This window comes from Gorilla gorilla, chromosome 4 (genome assembly GCF_029281585.2).
Source record: "Gorilla gorilla gorilla isolate KB3781 chromosome 4, NHGRI_mGorGor1-v2.1_pri, whole genome shotgun sequence".
In the NCBI taxonomy this organism is placed as follows: Eukaryota; Metazoa; Chordata; class Mammalia; order Primates; family Hominidae; genus Gorilla; species Gorilla gorilla.
In genome coordinates, this window is record NC_073228.2 from 151,525,767 (window position 1) to 151,545,173 (window position 19,407).

Genomic DNA, 19,407 nt, shown 5'->3' on the forward strand with positions numbered 1-19,407 from the left:
ACAAGCAGCCTCGGTATCACCCAGGAAGCATGTTAGAAGCACAGAATCCCTGGCTTAGACCCAGATCTATGACTCAGAATTTGCATCTTAACAAATCCCCATGTGACTGGTATACGCCTTAAAATTAGAAAGTATCGCTATCATGGTTTTTCCCTTTACGGGGAGGACTGCAAAACAGATCGCCTGGAGAGCTTTTTAGACTACGCAACCCTAGCTAGATCCAAACTGATAAATGTGTGTCTTAGAATAGCTCACAGTTTGATAGTGTGATAAGGCTAATAAATTAGTGCCTCAAGTGATATTATTGAGCATCCCTCTCCCTCTTTTCTTTTCTTTTTTTTTTTTTTTTTTTTTTTTTTGAAGAGATGCTGCTGCTGCCAAGGAGGTGAAAAATGAAGACAGTTGATAATAGCCTCAACCTTACCTTTCTTAGTATGGCAGGTTAGTTTCAGCCCCAAATTTTACACACACACACACACACACACACACACACACACACACACACAAACAAAAAACCACCACCAACAACAAAACTGCAGATCATTGGGTCCTCTCTCTGATGAAGGGCTTTAGTGACCATTGTTATTTCTGAATGTGCCATGAATGTCTCTTTGAGTCCCTTTTCACTCTCACTCCTCCTTCTCCCTTCCTGCCCCGCAAGCCAACACTCCAAGTAGTTTGATAAAATATTTCGAATAAGCTTTTTACCTCTCAGGAATTCTGGTTTAAAACTATTCTATGTTTTGCTAAATTTCCTGTGATAATATAGGCCTCCTTGTAGATTAGCAATGGCACTACCTATTGATCTAATCTGGCTGTGAGTCTCTGATTCAGTAGATCAGGTGGGGCCCAGACATTTGTGTCTTGAAAAAGCCTCTCCGTGATCCTGTTATGCTGTCCTCTTCCCCCACTTCATCTCTGCTGCTTGGCTCTGTCTCTGTCTTCTCTCTCTGTCTCTCTCTGTGATACACACAACCCCCGCATGCACACACACACATACACACAGTAACCTAGAAAAAGGGGGCCGGGTGCAGTGACTCATGTCTGTAATCCCAGCACTTTGGGAGGCCGAGGCGGATGGATCACCTGAGGTCAGGAGATCGAGACTAGCCTGGCCAACATGGTGAAACCCCGTCTCTACTAAAAATACAAAAATTGGCTGGGCGTGGTGGCAGGCACCTGTAGTCCCAGATACTTGGGAAGGCTGAGGCAGGAGAATCTCTTGAACCCAGGAGGCAGAGGTTGCAGTGAGCCAAGATTGCGCCATTGCACTCCAGCCTGGGAGACAGAGTGAGATTCTGTCTCAAAAAAAAAAAAAAAAAAAAAAAAAAGAAGAGAAAAGGAAGAAAATTGGGTAGTCCCAGGAGTAATAGCTAGTTGAGTGATATTGAGTCTCCACCATCTGTAAAATTGGAAGGTTTTACAAAATAATAGTTAAGAGCCTTTCCAGTTGAAAAATCTTAAGATTGAGACTCCATATTGTAACCACTGTAATATAAAGTGTCTGTGATGGCTAATACTGAGTGTCAACTTGATTGGATTGAAAGATGAAAAGTATTGTTTCTGAGTGTGTTTGTGAGGGTGTTGCTAAAGGAGATTAACATTTGAGTCAGTGGACTGGGAAAGGCAGACCCACCATCAGTCTAGGTGGGCACATTCTAATCAGCTGCCAGGGAAGCCAGAATAAAGGCAGGGAGAAGAAGGTGAAAAGACTAGACTCACTTAGCCTCTCAGTCTACATCTTTCTCTTGTGCTGGGTGCCTCCTGCCTTCGGATATCGGACTCCAAGTTCTTCAGCTTTGGGACTTGAACTGGCTTCCTTGCTCATCAGCTTGCAGACAGCCTATTGTGGGACCTTATGATTGTGTGAGTCAATACCCGTTAATAAACCTCCTTTTATAGATACATCTATCCTATTAGTTCTATACCTCTAGATAACCCTGACTAATATACAGTGTCTGAGATTTTACTCACCTTAATAGTTAACGTACCTTTAGCTAGAACAGTATTTTCTAAGTTTGCATAGTATTTTGTGAACAGTTTATTTTTAAAGGCACAGCAATTATTCCCATGATGGTTATTCTAAAAGAGCTTGGGGCACAAGAGGATTTGGTGAAACAAGCAGCCAGATATCCTCAAATAACCATCCTCTGATCTCACCTCCAGCTTACACCTACAGTCCCTTCCTGGAGGCCTCTTCTCTCTTAGGCTCTAGACTTGTGCTTGTCCTATGTGGCATCCACTAGTTACCATACTGCAAATTTGAACTGAGATTTTCTCTCCATGTAAAATATACTCTGGATTTCGAAGACTTAGTGTGAGGTAAAGAATGTAAAGTATCTCCTTTATCATTTTTATATTGATTACATATTGAAACTATAATGTTTTGGATAAGTTATTCTAAACGATATTATTACAACTGATTCTGTTTCTTTTTACTGTTTAAAATTGCAGCTAACAAGAAATTTTAAATTCACAGATATGGCTTGCATTTGGGATTCACATTATATTTCTCTTGGACAGTGTTGCTCTGGAGTTCTTAAAGGTTCATTTGGTGAACCTAGCTTTTCCCACACTCCTGGTGATATTCTCTTAGTAAAGCTCAGTTCCGGTTTCAGTTACGTGTCTGCTCAAAACCACCCAGGCTCTTTTATGTTGTGGAATAAAATCTCAACAGCCCAGCTTCACCTTTCAGGCTCTCAGGAAGGTTTGGTTGGATTTCCAGCTCCTGCTTCTCCCTCTCTGTCTCCTCACCTGTCCCGTGCTCTAGGTGGGGGGGATTATGCTATTTTCTGCACATGCCTGCATCTCGTACCCAGATGCCACAGTTTCTTCTTCCTGACTTATTCTTCCATCAGCTCCTTTTGGGATCCTCACATTCCTCATGGCCTGGCTAGAGGTCATCCTCTCCTGTCCTGCCACCCTACTCACCCAGGACAAAGCTCATTTCTCCTACCTTTGTCTTCTCAGTATACTTTTGAAACACCTCCTTAGTAGTGGTTTTCACAGTTTTCTTTGCATTTTTTTGCCCACTTGTCTGTCCTCATCACCTCCTCTTCTACCGTACCACAGGCTGGTAACTTTGAGAAAGTTGCCAATGAGCCATCCTCATCTCTGTATACCCAGTGGCTCCCAGAACAATATATAAAAAACCAGGTGGCATGTGTAGAACTAAGGATGTATGCTGTTATATCTCTCTGGCTAGGCCCCTAGCCAGAGGCAAGAATAATATTTTCTGTCATACAGTTTAGAGAATACAGGCTTGCAGGGTTACCAGATCAGCCCCTCCTCAACCCCTTCCCAGTATAAAATGACAACAAAACAAAACACTAACATATAAGAATTTACTTCTGTCTGCTAGGTGTTTCTCTTGGTGCTTCAATAAGGACAATCTAGATCTTACTCTCAATCTTTCTAGAGTGAACGGAAGTGGGCATCTTCTAGATTGGGGTGGGCAAACTACCACCCATGAGCCAAATCCATCTTGCTCCTGTTTTTATAAATAAAGTTTATTGGGACACAGCCATGCCCATTCATTTACATATTGCTTAAGGCTGCTTTCATGCTACAATGGAGTTGAGTAGTTTCACAGAGACTGTCTAGTCCACAAAGCCTAAAATATTCACTATCTTGCCCTTCACAGAAAGAGTTTGCTGATTCTTATTCTAGATAATGCATTTTTTGAAAGGAAAAGCCTTGTTTTCTATTGATTTAGAAACTACGACAATTTACCTTCCATATAAGACCTTGGGGAAGTTACTTCAGCTCAAGTGATACGAATTTAGTCATCTTCAATTTCTGCAGGATGCACTTACACTAGGCATCTGGAACAGTATCATGACTGCAATGGCTGGTGGGTAACAAGGGAAACTTTTAGCCATTCTTCTGAGAACAGTGAAAAACTGTACTGAAAGTGGACAAACGGTAAGAAATTCTGGGTTTTTATTCCTGTTTCACTATTTGCTATCTCTAAGAAAGTTGCTTTATCCTTCTGAGGATTTTTGATTACACTTAAAAATGTCTGTAACTGGGTTATTTTTAGGGTTAAACTAGATTGTGTACGGAAAAGTACCTTGAACTGTAAAGTACTATGAAGTGTAAGGTAATATTATTACTGGATATAATAGGAGATACTCCTTGATCCAAAATTATTTATGTCAAATTCTCTGGAGGTGCATCAAATTGTATCTTCCTATGATTCTGTCATTTACCCCAAATTATCAACTCAAAGCTTTTGCATGAGAACTGAAGGGGAGATGAAGGAAATTATTTTTAAAAAAGTAAAAATACAGGTGCATGAAACATGTATTCCAGCCTGAAGACAAAAACAAAAACAAACACTGTCTATTCCTTAAAATAATCCATGAAAACTAGAGAAAATTCAAAGGAACTGAGTAACATTTGACATGTTTTTATGTTTACTTATTTTGGTTGTCATGAAAACTGACATTTTTTTGCAGGATTTCTAGTTATGGCTTCTTTTTAAGTCTGGAAGAAGTGTTTTATTCTGAAGAAAAGCCAAACAATGTGACTGAAATTTTGGGGGAAAAAGGCCAATAAAAATTTTCTGAAAATTATTTGCAGTGCAGATGGCACCACTAAGGATATAGTTTTAAATCTTAATATAAATCTTAAAACAAATATACAAAATTATAAACTATTCCTGAGTAACAATGAGAATATAAAGATGATAATACTTTGAAATGAAGAAAATTATTTAGTAGAAGAAAGAAACCAATTTTGATACATGGAGATGTTTTATGGAGAAAAATTTCAGCTCAACCATATAATAGCTAGCATTTATTGAGGGTTTAATATGAGTTAGGCAACTTTCTAAACAGGGTTTACACACATCAGTGCATTTAACCTCGTGGGCGGCTCTATGATGTAGGAAGTCTTTGTTTCATCACAATTTGTGATAAGAAAAGTGAGAAACAGTCTTTACATAAGAACAATGTAAAGAAGACTCACTAAAGTACATTGTGGGCCAGGAGCTGGCTCCAGGTAAGATCCTACACCTCCTTGTTTGCTCTGAAACCTTGGACACCTCGTGTTTGCACCTGAAACCTTGCTTCACCTGTCAGCCTCAGTTTTCTCATCTGAAAACTGGGGTTGTCAATATCATTCTCATATGGCTATTGTGATGATTGACATAGGCAATGGATCAAAAGCCCTTTAGAAAAGCTGGAACACATTAGAGATTAATAACTATTAATACATGGTGGATATTATAATATTAATTTTAATAAATACTATGTATATATTAATATTATACACTATTACATTAATACCAACAACATAAATATAAAAGTACCCATATCATCCTGATAAGACTAACATTACTATATTACATTATTAAGATGGTAACTGTTTTTCCAACAGAAAGAGATGTTCAAAGATGAAGCTGAGTTTCTTCAGTACGTATTGTGTTCTCTGGCATTGGCAGCATCTAATCTTGACGTGGAAGACACTTGGGGTGCGTATGGGCCTAAAGAGTGGTGCGGGGTGGGGCAGGGTGAAGGGGAGAGCACTCGGTAGGGCTTTGAATGATGGGTTTCCAAATCCTTTCTACCCTAGAGGTTCTATGGGAAAAAAGATCATAGAAAAGTTTAATCCTACCAAGGAAAGTTTACACTATGACAGGGAAAAAAGAATTTATGACTATCTTACACAGACCTCATGTTGTATTTTTCTATTATGTCCTACTTCTGGTCTAGCCTTTGCAAAATGCCAATGTAAATTCTGCCAAGAGAAAGATAGTGATGATTTGAGCTTTAAAAGTGATCTTAGAAATGTAGGATTAAAAATTGGACAGCTCAGTCAAAGGTAAGGAAAAGGTCGAAAGGTTATCAAGGCAAGCTAAGCTAACATAAACTTTGGCCTGGATTATCTGCATTGGATGTTCCTGGAGGAACACAGTAAACTGGCAGGGATTTTCATGGGCACAAAGCAACTCTCAGAGAGGAGGTGTGAAGGAGTCGCTCTAGGAAGATTGCTTACAAGGGAAGACCTATACAACCTTACACAATCTAGTGCAAAGGATCCTATTTTTAAAATTTCTTGTTTTCAGCTACTTATGCTTCCTGAAAATAGAACTAAAGGAGTAGATAGGAAAATATACCCCCTCCCAAATTTGGTACCTGTATCTGGAGGCTGTGGGGACAGTCGCTCTAGGATAGAGAAGGTTGGCTGATTTTCTGAGAATGCCCTAGAGGCAATAGAGGCCTTGAATCAGACAGTGAGCATTACCTTGATCACCACCATCTTACAGAAGACAGGAATTCCTATCGCGGCTCCTCCACTAGCTGTGTCTCTTGGAGCAAATGAGTTAAACAGTTTGAACCTCATTTTCTTCCTCAGTGAAGGCAGAATAGTAATTGCACCCTGTCTTTGTCATGGGCTTGCTCTGATGGTTGTGAGGCTCGATGTGAAAATGCTTTGCAGTTTGAAGGGCTGTGCCAATGGGACAGCTCCTGTCTGGAGCTGATTCTTCTCAGTCTTGCAACCCAGGCCTGTTGCCCTGCTGCCTCTGCCCTGAGAACCCTGTTCCCTGATCCTGTCCATTCATTCCCTCTGTCACTATGCCCATGCTGTTCACGAAACCATAGTTTATCTCTGAGGGAGAGTAAAAAGCCCTGGGGCAGCCCCTGGCATGTTCATACACACTAACCAATGGATCATGCACTCATGGTGTCCACAGAAGAGACAAACGGGGCAAATACCGCAACTTAGTGGCTCAGGGTGCTGCTCCAAGAAGCAGACAGATCTGGGTGGAATCCTTTCTCTACCCAAGCCTGGAGTTCTCAGCTAAGTGAGTATTGTAACGGTACTTATGCCACAGGGTTTGGGGGAAAGCTGTTAAAGAGAATCATGTAATTTCATTCAACAAGTAATTTTGAGCACCCCCTACAGGCCAGGAAGTTTCCTCATCTGTAAAGTAGGGATGACAATGCCCACCTCAGCAGGTGTAAATGAGGATGGAATGAGATAATGGCATGAAAGCACTTAACATGCTTGACACAAACTAATTGCTCAAAAATTAGCACTCACACATACACCCTTGTGAGGCAGATACTATTATTGTCCCATTTGACAGATGAAGAAGGAAAAACACAGAGGGGTTTTATAACCTTCTCCAGGCCAGTCAGGTGCTAGTGAAGCAGCTGGGACTCTGGCAGGATGAAATGCACTTATCAGCCCATGACAGATAGTAAACATTCAATAAGTTGTAGCTATTTATATTATCAGCCCAAAGGTCTTAAAATTCGGCTCTATACACAATGGCTGTTCTGTAAATATCAGTGGGATTATTTGTCTTGCTGGATAAATGAATACTGCCCCATTACCCCAAAGGTTTCCACTTTTTAACTTATCCATTCCCTAGTAGCTGAACTTTCATTTTGTCATCAGAGCCTCAGAGCCAACCTGAGAGTATAAATTCACATCTTGGCATTGTTCATATTCTCTCTCTTAAAGCCTGGCCCTTTGAAAATACAATCATATTTATTTATAATAAAAGTGCTTTATGACTTGTTTGCCCTCTAAATTCCCTTTGCTCTTTGGCGAAGGATGCTGACAGGCAATGAGACTTCCCTTTAGCTCCTGAGCTGGGACCGTAATTTACTGCCAAGGAGAGGGAGCCAGGCAGGGGCAGCCAGCAGAGAAAAGGACGAGGCTGTGTGCTCTCATTTAAGAGGCTGGCTGCCAGTCAATTGTTAGAGGAAGGGGAGATTATGCTTGGCCTGCGGGCTTAGACAACGGTGCCAGGCCCAAGATAAACAGGCAGCCTGGTTCAAACTTGAGAGTTACCCATTTTAAAAGGCTTGAATATGTGGAGTATTGGCAGTGTTGAAGTCCTCAGAGCCTCTGTTTCTGAGAATCTCATCAGTTTGTTCTCTGGAAAGCAGCAGCAGTTTAGGGTTCCCAGTCTCGAGATTGACAAGCTTCTTCCTAGGAATGTAGATTGTCATCCTGTCATAACTACAATTAAAGGAGTGTGCCTCCCTTGAAGTGTGATGTTGCTGCAGGGAGAGTTAAGGCCAATGAAATGTTCAGAGATTGTCAGACCTGGATGGAATCTTACAGCAAGTGTTTGTCAACACGAAGGCTGGAAGTCATCTGCGTCTGTAGTGCATCAGAGTTGCCTGGGCTGCTTTACCGAATTACAAGTCCTGGTTCTCACCTGACTACTTTATCAGAATTCTTGGATTGTGGCCTCAGGAATCTCAATATTTAATCAGGTCTCCCAGGTTATACCATTTCACAGTGATGCTTGACAAGCACAAATATGGAGAAGCAGATTCAGTCATCTGAATTACAGATAGAGACACTGCGACATTTAAATTCATCTCCAAGGAGAGATAAAGACAAATAATGCCCCGTGTCTTCTGACTCTCAAACAAATGCTGTTCTAAAATGACATCATGTTCCCTTTGGCTTCAAGGAAACTAAAAAATTTTCTTCACAAACTTTACATTACAGTCTCTTTATCTAAGGTCAAGGCTTAGCTAAGGCAGGGAGCAAGAGGCTTTGGCAGATCCAAAGGCCACTTATTATTGTATTATTGTTAAAATGAATAGAAATAGATTTTGGAAGAAATAACAAATTAAAATTTAATAATGATGTCAAGGAAGAAGAGGTAGACAAAAATGGAATAAATATATTTGTTGGCTTGTGACTACTGCTTATTGATCAAGAATGTTTTCTTACTGTATAATTATCTAAATAAGGCAACTTTATGCTGTCATGGTGGTCTCTGGTTTGCAAGGAACGAAAACATCTTCTGAATGCTGGAGATTTCAAAATGCTTTCCTAGACATGACCCTCTTTGATATTCACACCACCTTGGTGAGATGTGTGTTTGCTTGTCCATTTAGGCGATGGGATTGAGAGAAGTAAAGAGACTTCTAAGTCTAGTTAGCAACTGACTTAAATCTATAGAACATTAAAAAGAATACTAATATTATAATGTTTTGCAAGTTTATTATGTGTCAGGCAGCTCTCTGAGCACTTGATGTAAATTTTTTTGTTCAATCCTCATAAGCACATAATATACTTATCTAATTCATACCTCAGTACAGCTGTGATGTGATGAAGAAACTGAGGTATAAGGAATGCATCATCTTTAAATTATTCCTCTATTCATTCAACAAATACATATTGAGATTTTAAGTTCTGGATATTATTTAGGCTCTAGGGACACTAAGTAAACTGAATTTCTGCTTTTGTAGAGATTGAGGAGTGACAGCACTAAGCAAGTAAAAAGCAAATGTATAAATTACTATGAAATAAGCTAAGAATAGGCTATGGGGAGTACCTGACAATGGGGAAGTGTTCTGTTTTAGAGACTGTGGTCAGATGCTTGATGGTTGAGCAGACATCTGAAAGAGGTGAGAGAAGGAGCATGGAGCTGTCCAGGAAGAACAAGTGCAAAGGCCCTAAATGTGATCGAGGTCTCTCTCTTCATCCAGCAAAAATAGGAAACAGAATGATCAAGAGAGAGAGAAGTGGGAGATGAGTCAAAGAGGGGGATGGAGCTAATATCCTGTAGTGGTAGAGAAAGTCCTTTGAGTCTAAGAGAGATAGGAAGCCCTTGGAAGGTATTGGGCAGTGGAGTAACGTGATGTGCTACATTTCAGAAGGACTTCTCTGAATGCTCTGGGAGTTAATAACCTATAGAGGGCAAGAGTGGAACTTGCCCAAGGTCATGCAACTATTAAGTGTTTGGTGGTGGTAAGGGACACTGTCTGAATTTTCATATCTGGCTTCCTGAACCGGGCTTTCAGAGGAGGCTAAGATCTGTCTAGTGAGTATGCTATTTTCACTTTCTGTGTGTCCTGTGCTCAGTTCCCTCCTGCCACATGCAATAAGCTATCCATGTTTACAGGGGACGTTGCCCTCTCTGGCAAAGGGCAGGAGTCCACTGGGGTAGGCCAGCAGGCAGAGCTGTGCTCGCTGCATGTGGACACAGCCAGAGCTGCTCTTAATGCCACGACCTCAGGTAGCCCTCGCTCACCTTGGACTTCTCTTGATGCAGCTCTATCTGAATGTCTGTGAGCTTGGTCCTGAGGTCTTCATTGGCAGCTTGAAGGGCAACAATGAGTGCCTCGGGCTTCTCGCCCTTATTTCGCCCTTTCTTGGACATTGTTCCTTTCTAAATGGAGTCTGTTGGTTTTTAATTTCTTTCAAGCAGGTGCTGCCATGTTACTGTTTCTTATCCTGGAGTACGATGTCTCAGCATCTACTGTGTGGTGCTCCTTGGTAAGGTCTCCTCAATCGCTGCCCTGGAAGCCCTGAGAAGAGGCAGAGATAGTAGTTATTGTTTTGGCAAAGACCTGGTCTAAGTGCCAGTCAGTCTACTCTCAGCCTGAGTTACCTGTAAGAGCCTCCTCCTGAGGCTCTCCTATCCTCAGTATCTCCTGTCCACTTGTACGTGAGTTTAGAGTGATTTTTTTTCAAATAGCTAATTTAATTATATCAATATCTTGCTTAAAATCCTTCACCTGTAAGCATATCTCCTTCATGTCTTGGAGTGTTCTTTTTACCTGAAACTGCTTGCTCTTCTATCCTTATCTCCTCCATGTCACTCACTGATATTCCAAACATAAGGAACATGGTCGTTAAAGGAAGTCACCTATGTGATGACCTCAAAAGGCAGAGAGACCCAACTTTAAGAAAAGCCAATGTATAGAGACAGGATTACATGTAATAGCTAAACTGTGAGAAGTGGGGAATAACTATAAATGAATCACCAGATTAACTGAATCACTCATATATTCATTCATTCATTCAATCAGTCAATATTGTTAGAGCTCTTTCCATATGCTGTGCTAGGTATAGAATTTGGAAATAGAAAAATAAGTCAGCCTTCCAATGGGAAAAAATTTATCTATCAATCTATCTATCTATCTATCTATCTATCTATCTATCTATCTATCTACCTATCAACTATCTATCTATCTACATCACCATCCATAATCTGATAAGAGTTTTTTAAAAAATAGGCATGAATTGTTTCAGAAGTATAAACAGTAAACTGTCTTTCCACCTGGGTTGAATAAGAAAGGCTCACTGAAGAAGACACCATTGGCTTGGAACCTGAGGAGTGGGTAAGATGATAACAGATGGAGAAACAGGTGAAGCATCCTGGGCAAAGAAAAAAGCAGGTGCCAAGACACAACAGAGAGAAATCACAGTGACTATTTGTGGGAAGAAATAGGGCCTGATTAATTACACCCCTAAATGTGGCTGATGGGCACTAATATTGGAAAGGTTTCCTGGAAAGGATAGATGGCGGGGAGGCCTAGAATTCCAAGCTTAGAATGTTGGAATCTTTTTTCAGTAAGCAATGGGAAAGCTATTGAAGTTCTTGGCAGGTGTGTGCCCTAACAGAGCAGTACTTTGGTGTGGTTATTCTGGTGGCAGAATGGAGAGAGAATGAATGCAAGAAGACCACATAGAAGGCAACTGAATTTGTCCAGGTAAAGAATGATGAAAGCCTAATCAGAATTGTGGCAAGAGGAGAGAAAAGGGGTGGGGGAAGGCAGATGTGTCTTGATTTACAAATTCTTGAATACTTCATAGGAACAAGGGGCCCAGAAAAATAGGAATACTAAATCATTAAGTCAGTGGGAAAAACATGACAAGATCCTAGAGAAAGCTTCTCTTGCAACCTCTCAGAAAATCGGGCATTGTGTATGTTGAGGAGCTTCAGTCCAGAGCTAAGGGGAACTCCTGCTGACCACCCATATGTTCCGGCAGCTGCTGCTGTCTTAAGACCCTTGTATCTAGCACTGACAAGCATGCTGGGATCCTGGGCTTTGTGCCATCTGCTCATGAGCACTGAAGCTATGCTCTTTGGAGTGTGTCCCTGGGGGAAGGGGGCAGGGAGAGGTTAGGAGACAGGACGGATGAGACTGTCGGCAGCAGTCATGGAACTGTCCACCACGTTCCATCCTGTGCTAGATGCTGGAGTTGTCCTTCATGCTTCCTTTGCAAATCTGGCCAAATTATTAAAGTGCAGGGCTGCGAGGTCTCTGAGAGGCCATCTTTTTTTGCTTTTAGTCTTGGAATGAATTCAGCAAAAGGATAAATAAGATAGTACTTAAACTCAAGTAGGTAGTGAGTGAGTAAATTCACATATATATATATCTATCTAACAGGTTTCTCTCTACATATTTGATTTCTAAATGTTGTTGTTGTTCTGGGCTTTTCCAGATGACCTCCACCAGCCTCCTACGTAGTTATGACCCACAGTTCTATATCCACAGCCCCGACCATTATGCAAACACTAGACTTGTATATACATACAACACTCCATTATGCAAACACTAGACTTGTATATACATACAACACTCCATTATGCAAACACCAGACTTGTATATACATACAACACTTTACTTATCAAATCCACTTGAATATCTGATTGGCATCTCAAAACTAGCATAACTAATGCAGATGTCTTTGTTACATTAGTCCCCCCAAACCTTATTCTCCCCAGGTTTTCCTAGATCATTAAATGGCAAAACCACATGTCCAATTGTCCCAGATATAAGCTTAGAAATTATATTTTCTTCTATTTTATTCCTTGTTTCTCTTATTCAGTTCACTAAGAAGTTCTGCTAGCTTTGTATATAAAATCTGATCCTCTTTGGCCAATTTCCCTCAAATCCCTAAAGTGCTGCTGGAACACAGAGTAAAAAAGGAGCTTGGGAATAGCTTCATAGTCCCTTCATTGTTGTCTTCTTGAATGAAGAATAGGCTTTTCTAAATGCAGATATGAAATGGTAGAGGAAAGAGCTTAAGCAAAAACCTGAAGCCACAAATTTGCCTGGTGTATTTAGAAAAGGTTGTGAAATGGAAGAAGAGAGACGAGGTGAGATTTCGAAGGTTGTTGCATGATAGGCTAGAGAGTTTGGAGTGGATTTTACAGGCATGAGGAAACATGGCAGCATTTGAACATATGTGTAATGACAATAACAGCTGCTAGTGACTGACTGCTCACAACGAGCCCATCATTGGACGAAGGGCTTAACATACTGTTCTTACTTAATTCTCACAAAGTTTAGGGAAATATGATTAACTGAAAGATTAGATAACTTAACTAAATTGACCAAGTTGATTGGTGGTGATGCTCAGGTTCAAATCTAAGCAATCTGAGACCGGGAACCAAGCTCTTTTTCTCTGGACTGCACTGCCTTGTATTTGCATTTTAGGAAGGTAACCGTCAGTATTATGGAAGATGGTGGAAGAAAGTCAGTTAGGCTGATTTAATGGTCCATGTGAGGGGTAATACAGCCCTCAACAGATAAAAAGAAAGTGGCGACTTTGACACATGGAGTCATTGATGGAATCATGCCCAATTTTTAAACATTACTATTGTTTTGAACATTCTTCTCTCCCATTGTAAATAACGACTATGAGTTCTACAGAATTGCTTGTAGCAAAAATGTGCAAAGGGACAGATACAATAGATACATTTTACATCTTAATTTATAATTCTACTTCAAAATATAATATTATGTGACGGACTTTATATATTTTTAGCCTGGGAAGTGTTGTGAACTTAGTCCACAAAGGGTGAGGAAAAGGAAAAGGTGAAAAAAAATAGATGCACATTCAGAAAAGAAAAAAGCATCACAGGAAGTTATTGACAGCATCAGCCTATGGGTGCCTTAAGGTGAGCAACTTCATATCCATGGTCCTATACACCCCTCTGGTGGAGAACTTTCCAAACTCTTCTCCAGTTGTAATGGGTGCCTGGCAAACTCATGATTCTCATACTCTAGTTTTACTGCATCTCCTTTGTCTCCTTGTGCTGCTTTTTTTTTTATTTTCACAGCTTCTTTGAGATATAAGTCACATACCGTAACATTCACATTTTTAAAATGTACAATTCAGTGGTTTTTAGTATATTCACAAGGTTGCATAAACAGCATCACAATCAATTTTAGAGCATTTTCATCACCCCCAAAAGAAACTCTATACCTGTTAGCCGTAATTCACTATTCCCCACCCAGCTCTCTCAGCCCTAGGCAACCACTAAGTCTGTTTAGTGTTTTGTCTCTACTTAGTTTCGTCTCTATGGATTTGTCTGTTCTGGACATTTTGTATAAGTGGAATCATATGACATGGTTTTTTTTTTTTTTGGTACTGGCTTCTTCCACTTTAGCATAATGTTTTCCAGGTTCATCCATGTTGTAGCATGGATTGATACTTCATTTCTATTGCTGAATAATATTCTATTGTAGGGATAAACTGCATCTTATTTATTCATTCATTGCCTGATGAATCCTCTTGCTGCCTTTGTTTAAGTGGCTTAAGGTCAGGCTTCTTCAGAAGCTGCCAGCCATGACAAGGGACATCACTCTTGAGTGCAAAAAAGAGAGTGCCTGGGCCGGGCGCGGTGGCTCACGCCTGCAATCCCAGCACTTTGGGAGGCCGAGGCGGGTGGATCACGAGGTCAGGAGATCGAGACCACGCTGGCTAACGCGGTGAAACCCCGTCTCTACTATAAAAATACAAAAAAATTAGCCGGATGTGGCGGCCGGCGCCTGTAGTCCCAGCTGCTGGGGAGGCTGAGGCAGGAGAATGGTGTGAACCCAGGAGGCGGAGCTAGCAGTGAGCCGAGATCACGCCACTGCACTCCAGCCTGGGCGACAGAGCGAGACTCCGTCTCAAAAAAATAAAATAAAATAAAAGAGAGTGCCTGAAGGTATCACTGCACACAGGTGGAATGTTTCCGGACACTCCGAGAGTCCTTGCCACTGATGATGTCTGACCCAGCAGATTATCTGGAGGAAGGATAGGAGCCTTGTTCCACTAAGGGCCAATCTCTGCAGGAGCTTTACAACATAAAAAACTTGAAGGAACTTTAAGTGAGCCCTAGATTTCTAGCTCCTAGCTGCATGGTCAGGCAGCAGTAGCCCCAGGCAACATTGTGAGGCATCAAATATGTGAATTTTAGCTTACTCTTCAGGCCTTCCACTATCCCTAATCAGGCACCTCCTACAGCCACTGAGGCTGAGTTCCTCTGTAATGGTTTCTATCTCTGATAAAGATATTAGAGAAGTTAGAGACAGCCTCTTAGAAAGTTTTGCATTTTGAATATCATTGCTTAAGAGCACACCTTTACGGAGGAATGGATCATTAGTGAAAGAATTATAGGCATCATTCCTTCATTTATCAGACATTTACTGAGAAGGAAATATAGTGTAGTATTTTAGAGGAGGGCTTCCTGAATCTTTGGTCTGGTTACATCAAAATCTACTTGAGAGCTCTAGTGATAAGAAGCTCCACTTCTGGAGATTCTGATGTAGTAATTGGCACATGATTCTGATACACAGGCATTTCTGAGAACTTTTGATTAAAAGTATGGGCTACGGAGTCAGACAAACCTGTTTAAATCCCACCTCTGCCTTTAGTAGCTGTATGATCTTAAATCACTTAATTCTCTAGGCCTCAATATTCCTCATCTTTCAAATGGGGTTTGGAGGGACGGGGATATGTAGTACCTATGACACTGGATTGCTTGGCAATTAAACAAACGGATGTAAGTGATGCTCTTGCACAGCTCACGACGCAAGAACTAACCATTTATTGAGTGCTTTCTATCTCTACTGTTAGCCACAGTGGAGGAAATAAAATACCCTATAAGGGCTGTCTTCAAGATGCTTAAATTGAATAAGAATGACAGGGGATGTGTAAAATTATTGATAACTCAAGTTCTACACTTACAGAAGACTTTATATATTAAAAGAGCCCTTTATTTAGGAACTGGCACAAAACTCTTGAGGGAGAGAAGCCACTGAGAGAAGAGGAGTGACATCAGCAGAGGCAAATGCAGCCTCTGTCCCTTCTCACCAAGGTTCCTCCTGGCAGGGTACTTCTGGAGACCAGGAGTGGGATGCCCCATCTGAAATCATCTTGAATCATCTACTCCCAATATAGTCCTTTTACATCTTTTAGTGTTTAGGCAGCTTCCAAATCCATTCTTGATAAACAAATTTTCAGGTCTAAAAATTCCCATTCAGCATTCTTCCTTTTTAATTGACAAAAAGTATGTATTTATGGTGTACAATATGATGTTTTGAAATATGTATAATTGTGGAATGTCTAAATCAAGCAAATTATCATATGCACTAACTCACATACTTTTTTGTGGTGAGAACACTTAAAATCTACTTTCCTAGCAACTTTTAAGTATACAACACATTTTTATTAACTATACTCACCATGTTATACAACAGATCTCCATCCAGACTTACTCCTCCTAACTCACTGAAATTTTGTATCTTTTGACCAACATCTCTCTATTCTTCCCTCCCCACCTGCTCCTCACCTTTTTTTTGTTCGTTTGTTTGAGACGGAGTCTTGCTCTGTTGCCCAGGCTGGAGTGCAGTGGTGCGAACTTGGCTTACTGCAACCTTTGCCCCCCGGATTCAAGCATTCTCCTGCGTCAGCCTCCTGAGTAGCTGGGATTACAGGCATGCGCCACCACTCTCGGCTAATTTTTGTATTTTTAGTAAAGATGGGGTTTCACCATGTTGTTCAGGCTGGTCTCGAACTCCTAACCTCATGAACTGCCCACCTCAGCCTCCCAAAGTGCTGGGATTGCAGGTGTGAGCCACCACGCCTGGCTACCCCCTGGCCCGCTTAATCACCATTCCACTCTCTGCTACTGTATGAGTATGACCTTTTCAGATTTTCCATATAAATGAAATCATGCACTATTAGTCTTTCTGTACTTGGCTTATTTTACTTAATATAATGTCCTCTGGGTCCATCCATGTCACAAATGAAAATTTTCTTTGTTTTTAAAAGCTGAATAGTACTTTATACCACATTCTCTTTATCCATTTATTTGGTGATGGATACTGAGGTTGATTTCATATCTTGGTTATTCTGAATAATAGCATTATTCTTTTTGAATGACAAACACTGCAATATTAAAATCAAGAAATTGGAAACATCAAATCAATTTATAAGTATTTACAAATAATGATTCTAAGAGTGTAACTGAGTTGCAACTCAGAAGAGAAATGCTTGAGGGGATAGATATCTCATTCTCCATGATGTACTTATTTCACATTGCATGCCTGTATCAAAACATCTTATGTACTTCATTTATGTATATACCTACTACATACCCATAAAAATTGAAAATTAAAAAAAAAACTTTTCAGAAGAAAAAAATGTGATGAATTCATGCTATCAATCTTAGGTTATAATCCTGGTTGTATACTCTGTGCAGGAAAGTAAAAATATCCTAGAAATACTGTTTTGATGTCCAACTACATTTTTATTTATTTATTTATTTATTTATTTAGTATGGAGTCTTGCTCTGTCACTCAGGCTGGAGTGCAGTGGCACAATCTTGGATCACTGCAACCTCTGCCTCCCAGGTTCAAGTAATTCTCACGCCTCAGCCTCCCGAGTAGCTGGCATCACAGGCATGCACCAACATGCCCGGCTAATTTTTGTATTTTTAGTAGAGATGGGGTTTCTGTATGTTGTCCAGGCTGGTTTTGAACTCCTGTGCTCAAGAGATCTGCCCACCTTGGCCTCCCAAAGTCCTGGAATTACAGGCGTGAGCCACCATCCCCAGCCTCCAACTACATTTTCTACTGACTCTCACATCATAAAATACCACACAATTCTTTGTCAGAAATGTAGCCACGTGGTCAAGAAAATATGGCCACTATTTACTGAGTACTCTTCTTAGCTTTTGGTAGATGTTAAAAAGTGTACCATTCCTACCCTTAGGTGGCTTCCAACCTAAAAAGGAGACAAACACCTGCAAAAAGAAAACTAATTCTAGAAAGCAGGGAATAGTAAATGCTATGAATGTAGCTCAGAGTGGAGTGATAAAGCATGAAGACTTCATAAAAAGGATGGCATTGAGCTGAGCCTGAGTGATATTACCTACCTTAATGAAGCTCCTACTCTGTGCCAGGCAATGGCATTAACTCATTGAACTATTCCAATTAAACTTTGCAGACATTTACTTTTATTAGTTTTTAGATAGGGAAATTGAGGCTCAAAGAGGTTAATTAACTTGCAAAAAGTTACACAGTTAAGAAATGGCAGAGCTGCAACTCAAATACACATGTCAGTCTCCAAAGCGGCTTAGCTATAATAACACTTTCCTAAAGAGAGGGCAGGATTCAGTTCTGGTTGCCGATAGGCTACAGAGGTGGCAAAGGTGTCAGCTGGGATGTGATAAAGAGAGCAATTTCATACACTAGGAGAGTGTATGAAATAGAATGGTACAAAATAGAATGGTGATTAGTTAAGAGCTTGGAATTTGAAATCAGAAACTGGTTTTGAATAAAATTTCCTAGCTGTATATTCTTGAGAAGTTGCTTAAACTCTCTAAGCTTCTGTTTCCTCACTGTAAAATAGGAAAAGTGCTGTATTTACCTCATTGAGCTGTTTCAAGGAATAAATGAGTTAAAGTATATGATAACTAGCAAATTATTTTTATCATTGTTATATTTCCTTTTTTATGACCTAACTATCCACTAAACATCATCTTAAATTTAGAGGGAATAGGAAACTGATTTATCACCTATTTGTGTTAAAAGGACAGGGTAGAGAAAGCACAGAGATCCCTGAAGAGACTAAAGAAATCCATGCCTCTGCTTCTGGGGAAATACGACCTACATTGACAGGGTCAGTATTCCCAGGGGTCTTGGCTTTGTAGCTGGTTCTGCCCCAAGCTATAAGCTGAATAAAGTCATTATTAATCTCAAGGTTTCCAATATGGCTGTTGCCACTGCAATGTGATGTGAAAGCAACTGTTATATAAAATAGCTAGCGTTCACATGTATGAAGCTAAATGCTTCAACCCTTCTCTATAATTAATATTTGGATATGTCAATTCTAACAAAGCCTTCTTAGTTCTTCTAAGCCTCCCTTCTTTTCCAAAGATGATGCTTTTCAATGAGATGCTATTAGTGTTTAAAATGAATGAAGTAAACTTGCATACTTTATTCCTGGTCACCTGCAGTGACATCCTGTTACTTGTTAAACCCTTCTCCATGCAGGAAAAATGTCACACTGTGTATTCATAAATTTGACCCAAAAATTTAATGTAAAGGAGAGAGGGCTGCTATTTAAGCCAGTCCAACATTGAAGTTCTACCTTCTCTTAATAAAGGGAATGTGGCGGCATGGCTATAGAGTCAAAAAGTTTTCATCCATTACATGTCAGAGAAAAATGAATGTGAAATATTCACATTCAGCATAGTAGCAATTTTGCATCTTTTGGATTGTAAATTTCCAGGTTTGTATGACTTTTGGTTTGTTTTCTCTCTCCTAGTGTATGAAATTGCTCTCTTTATCACATCATCATAATAGTAGTTGTTACAAATTATTTAATGTCAATACACTGTTTCACATGAAAAGA

General features: G+C 40.2%; 1 protein-coding gene across 4 annotated transcripts in view; it reads right to left on the bottom strand.

The window, feature by feature from the left end:
• Positions 1-19,407, bottom strand: part of JAKMIP2 (janus kinase and microtubule interacting protein 2) — a 104,392-nt gene that overhangs the window by 70,573 nt on the left and 14,412 nt on the right. For all 4 annotated transcript variants that reach the window (XM_063706852.1, XM_055387390.2, XM_063706851.1 and 1 more), the window contains exon 2: positions 10,016-10,292. In XM_063706852.1, the coding sequence (XP_063562922.1) occupies positions 10,016-10,144 (129 nt within the window). In that variant the 5' untranslated portion in view covers positions 10,145-10,292. The remainder of the gene's footprint in view (positions 1-10,015; positions 10,293-19,407) is intronic.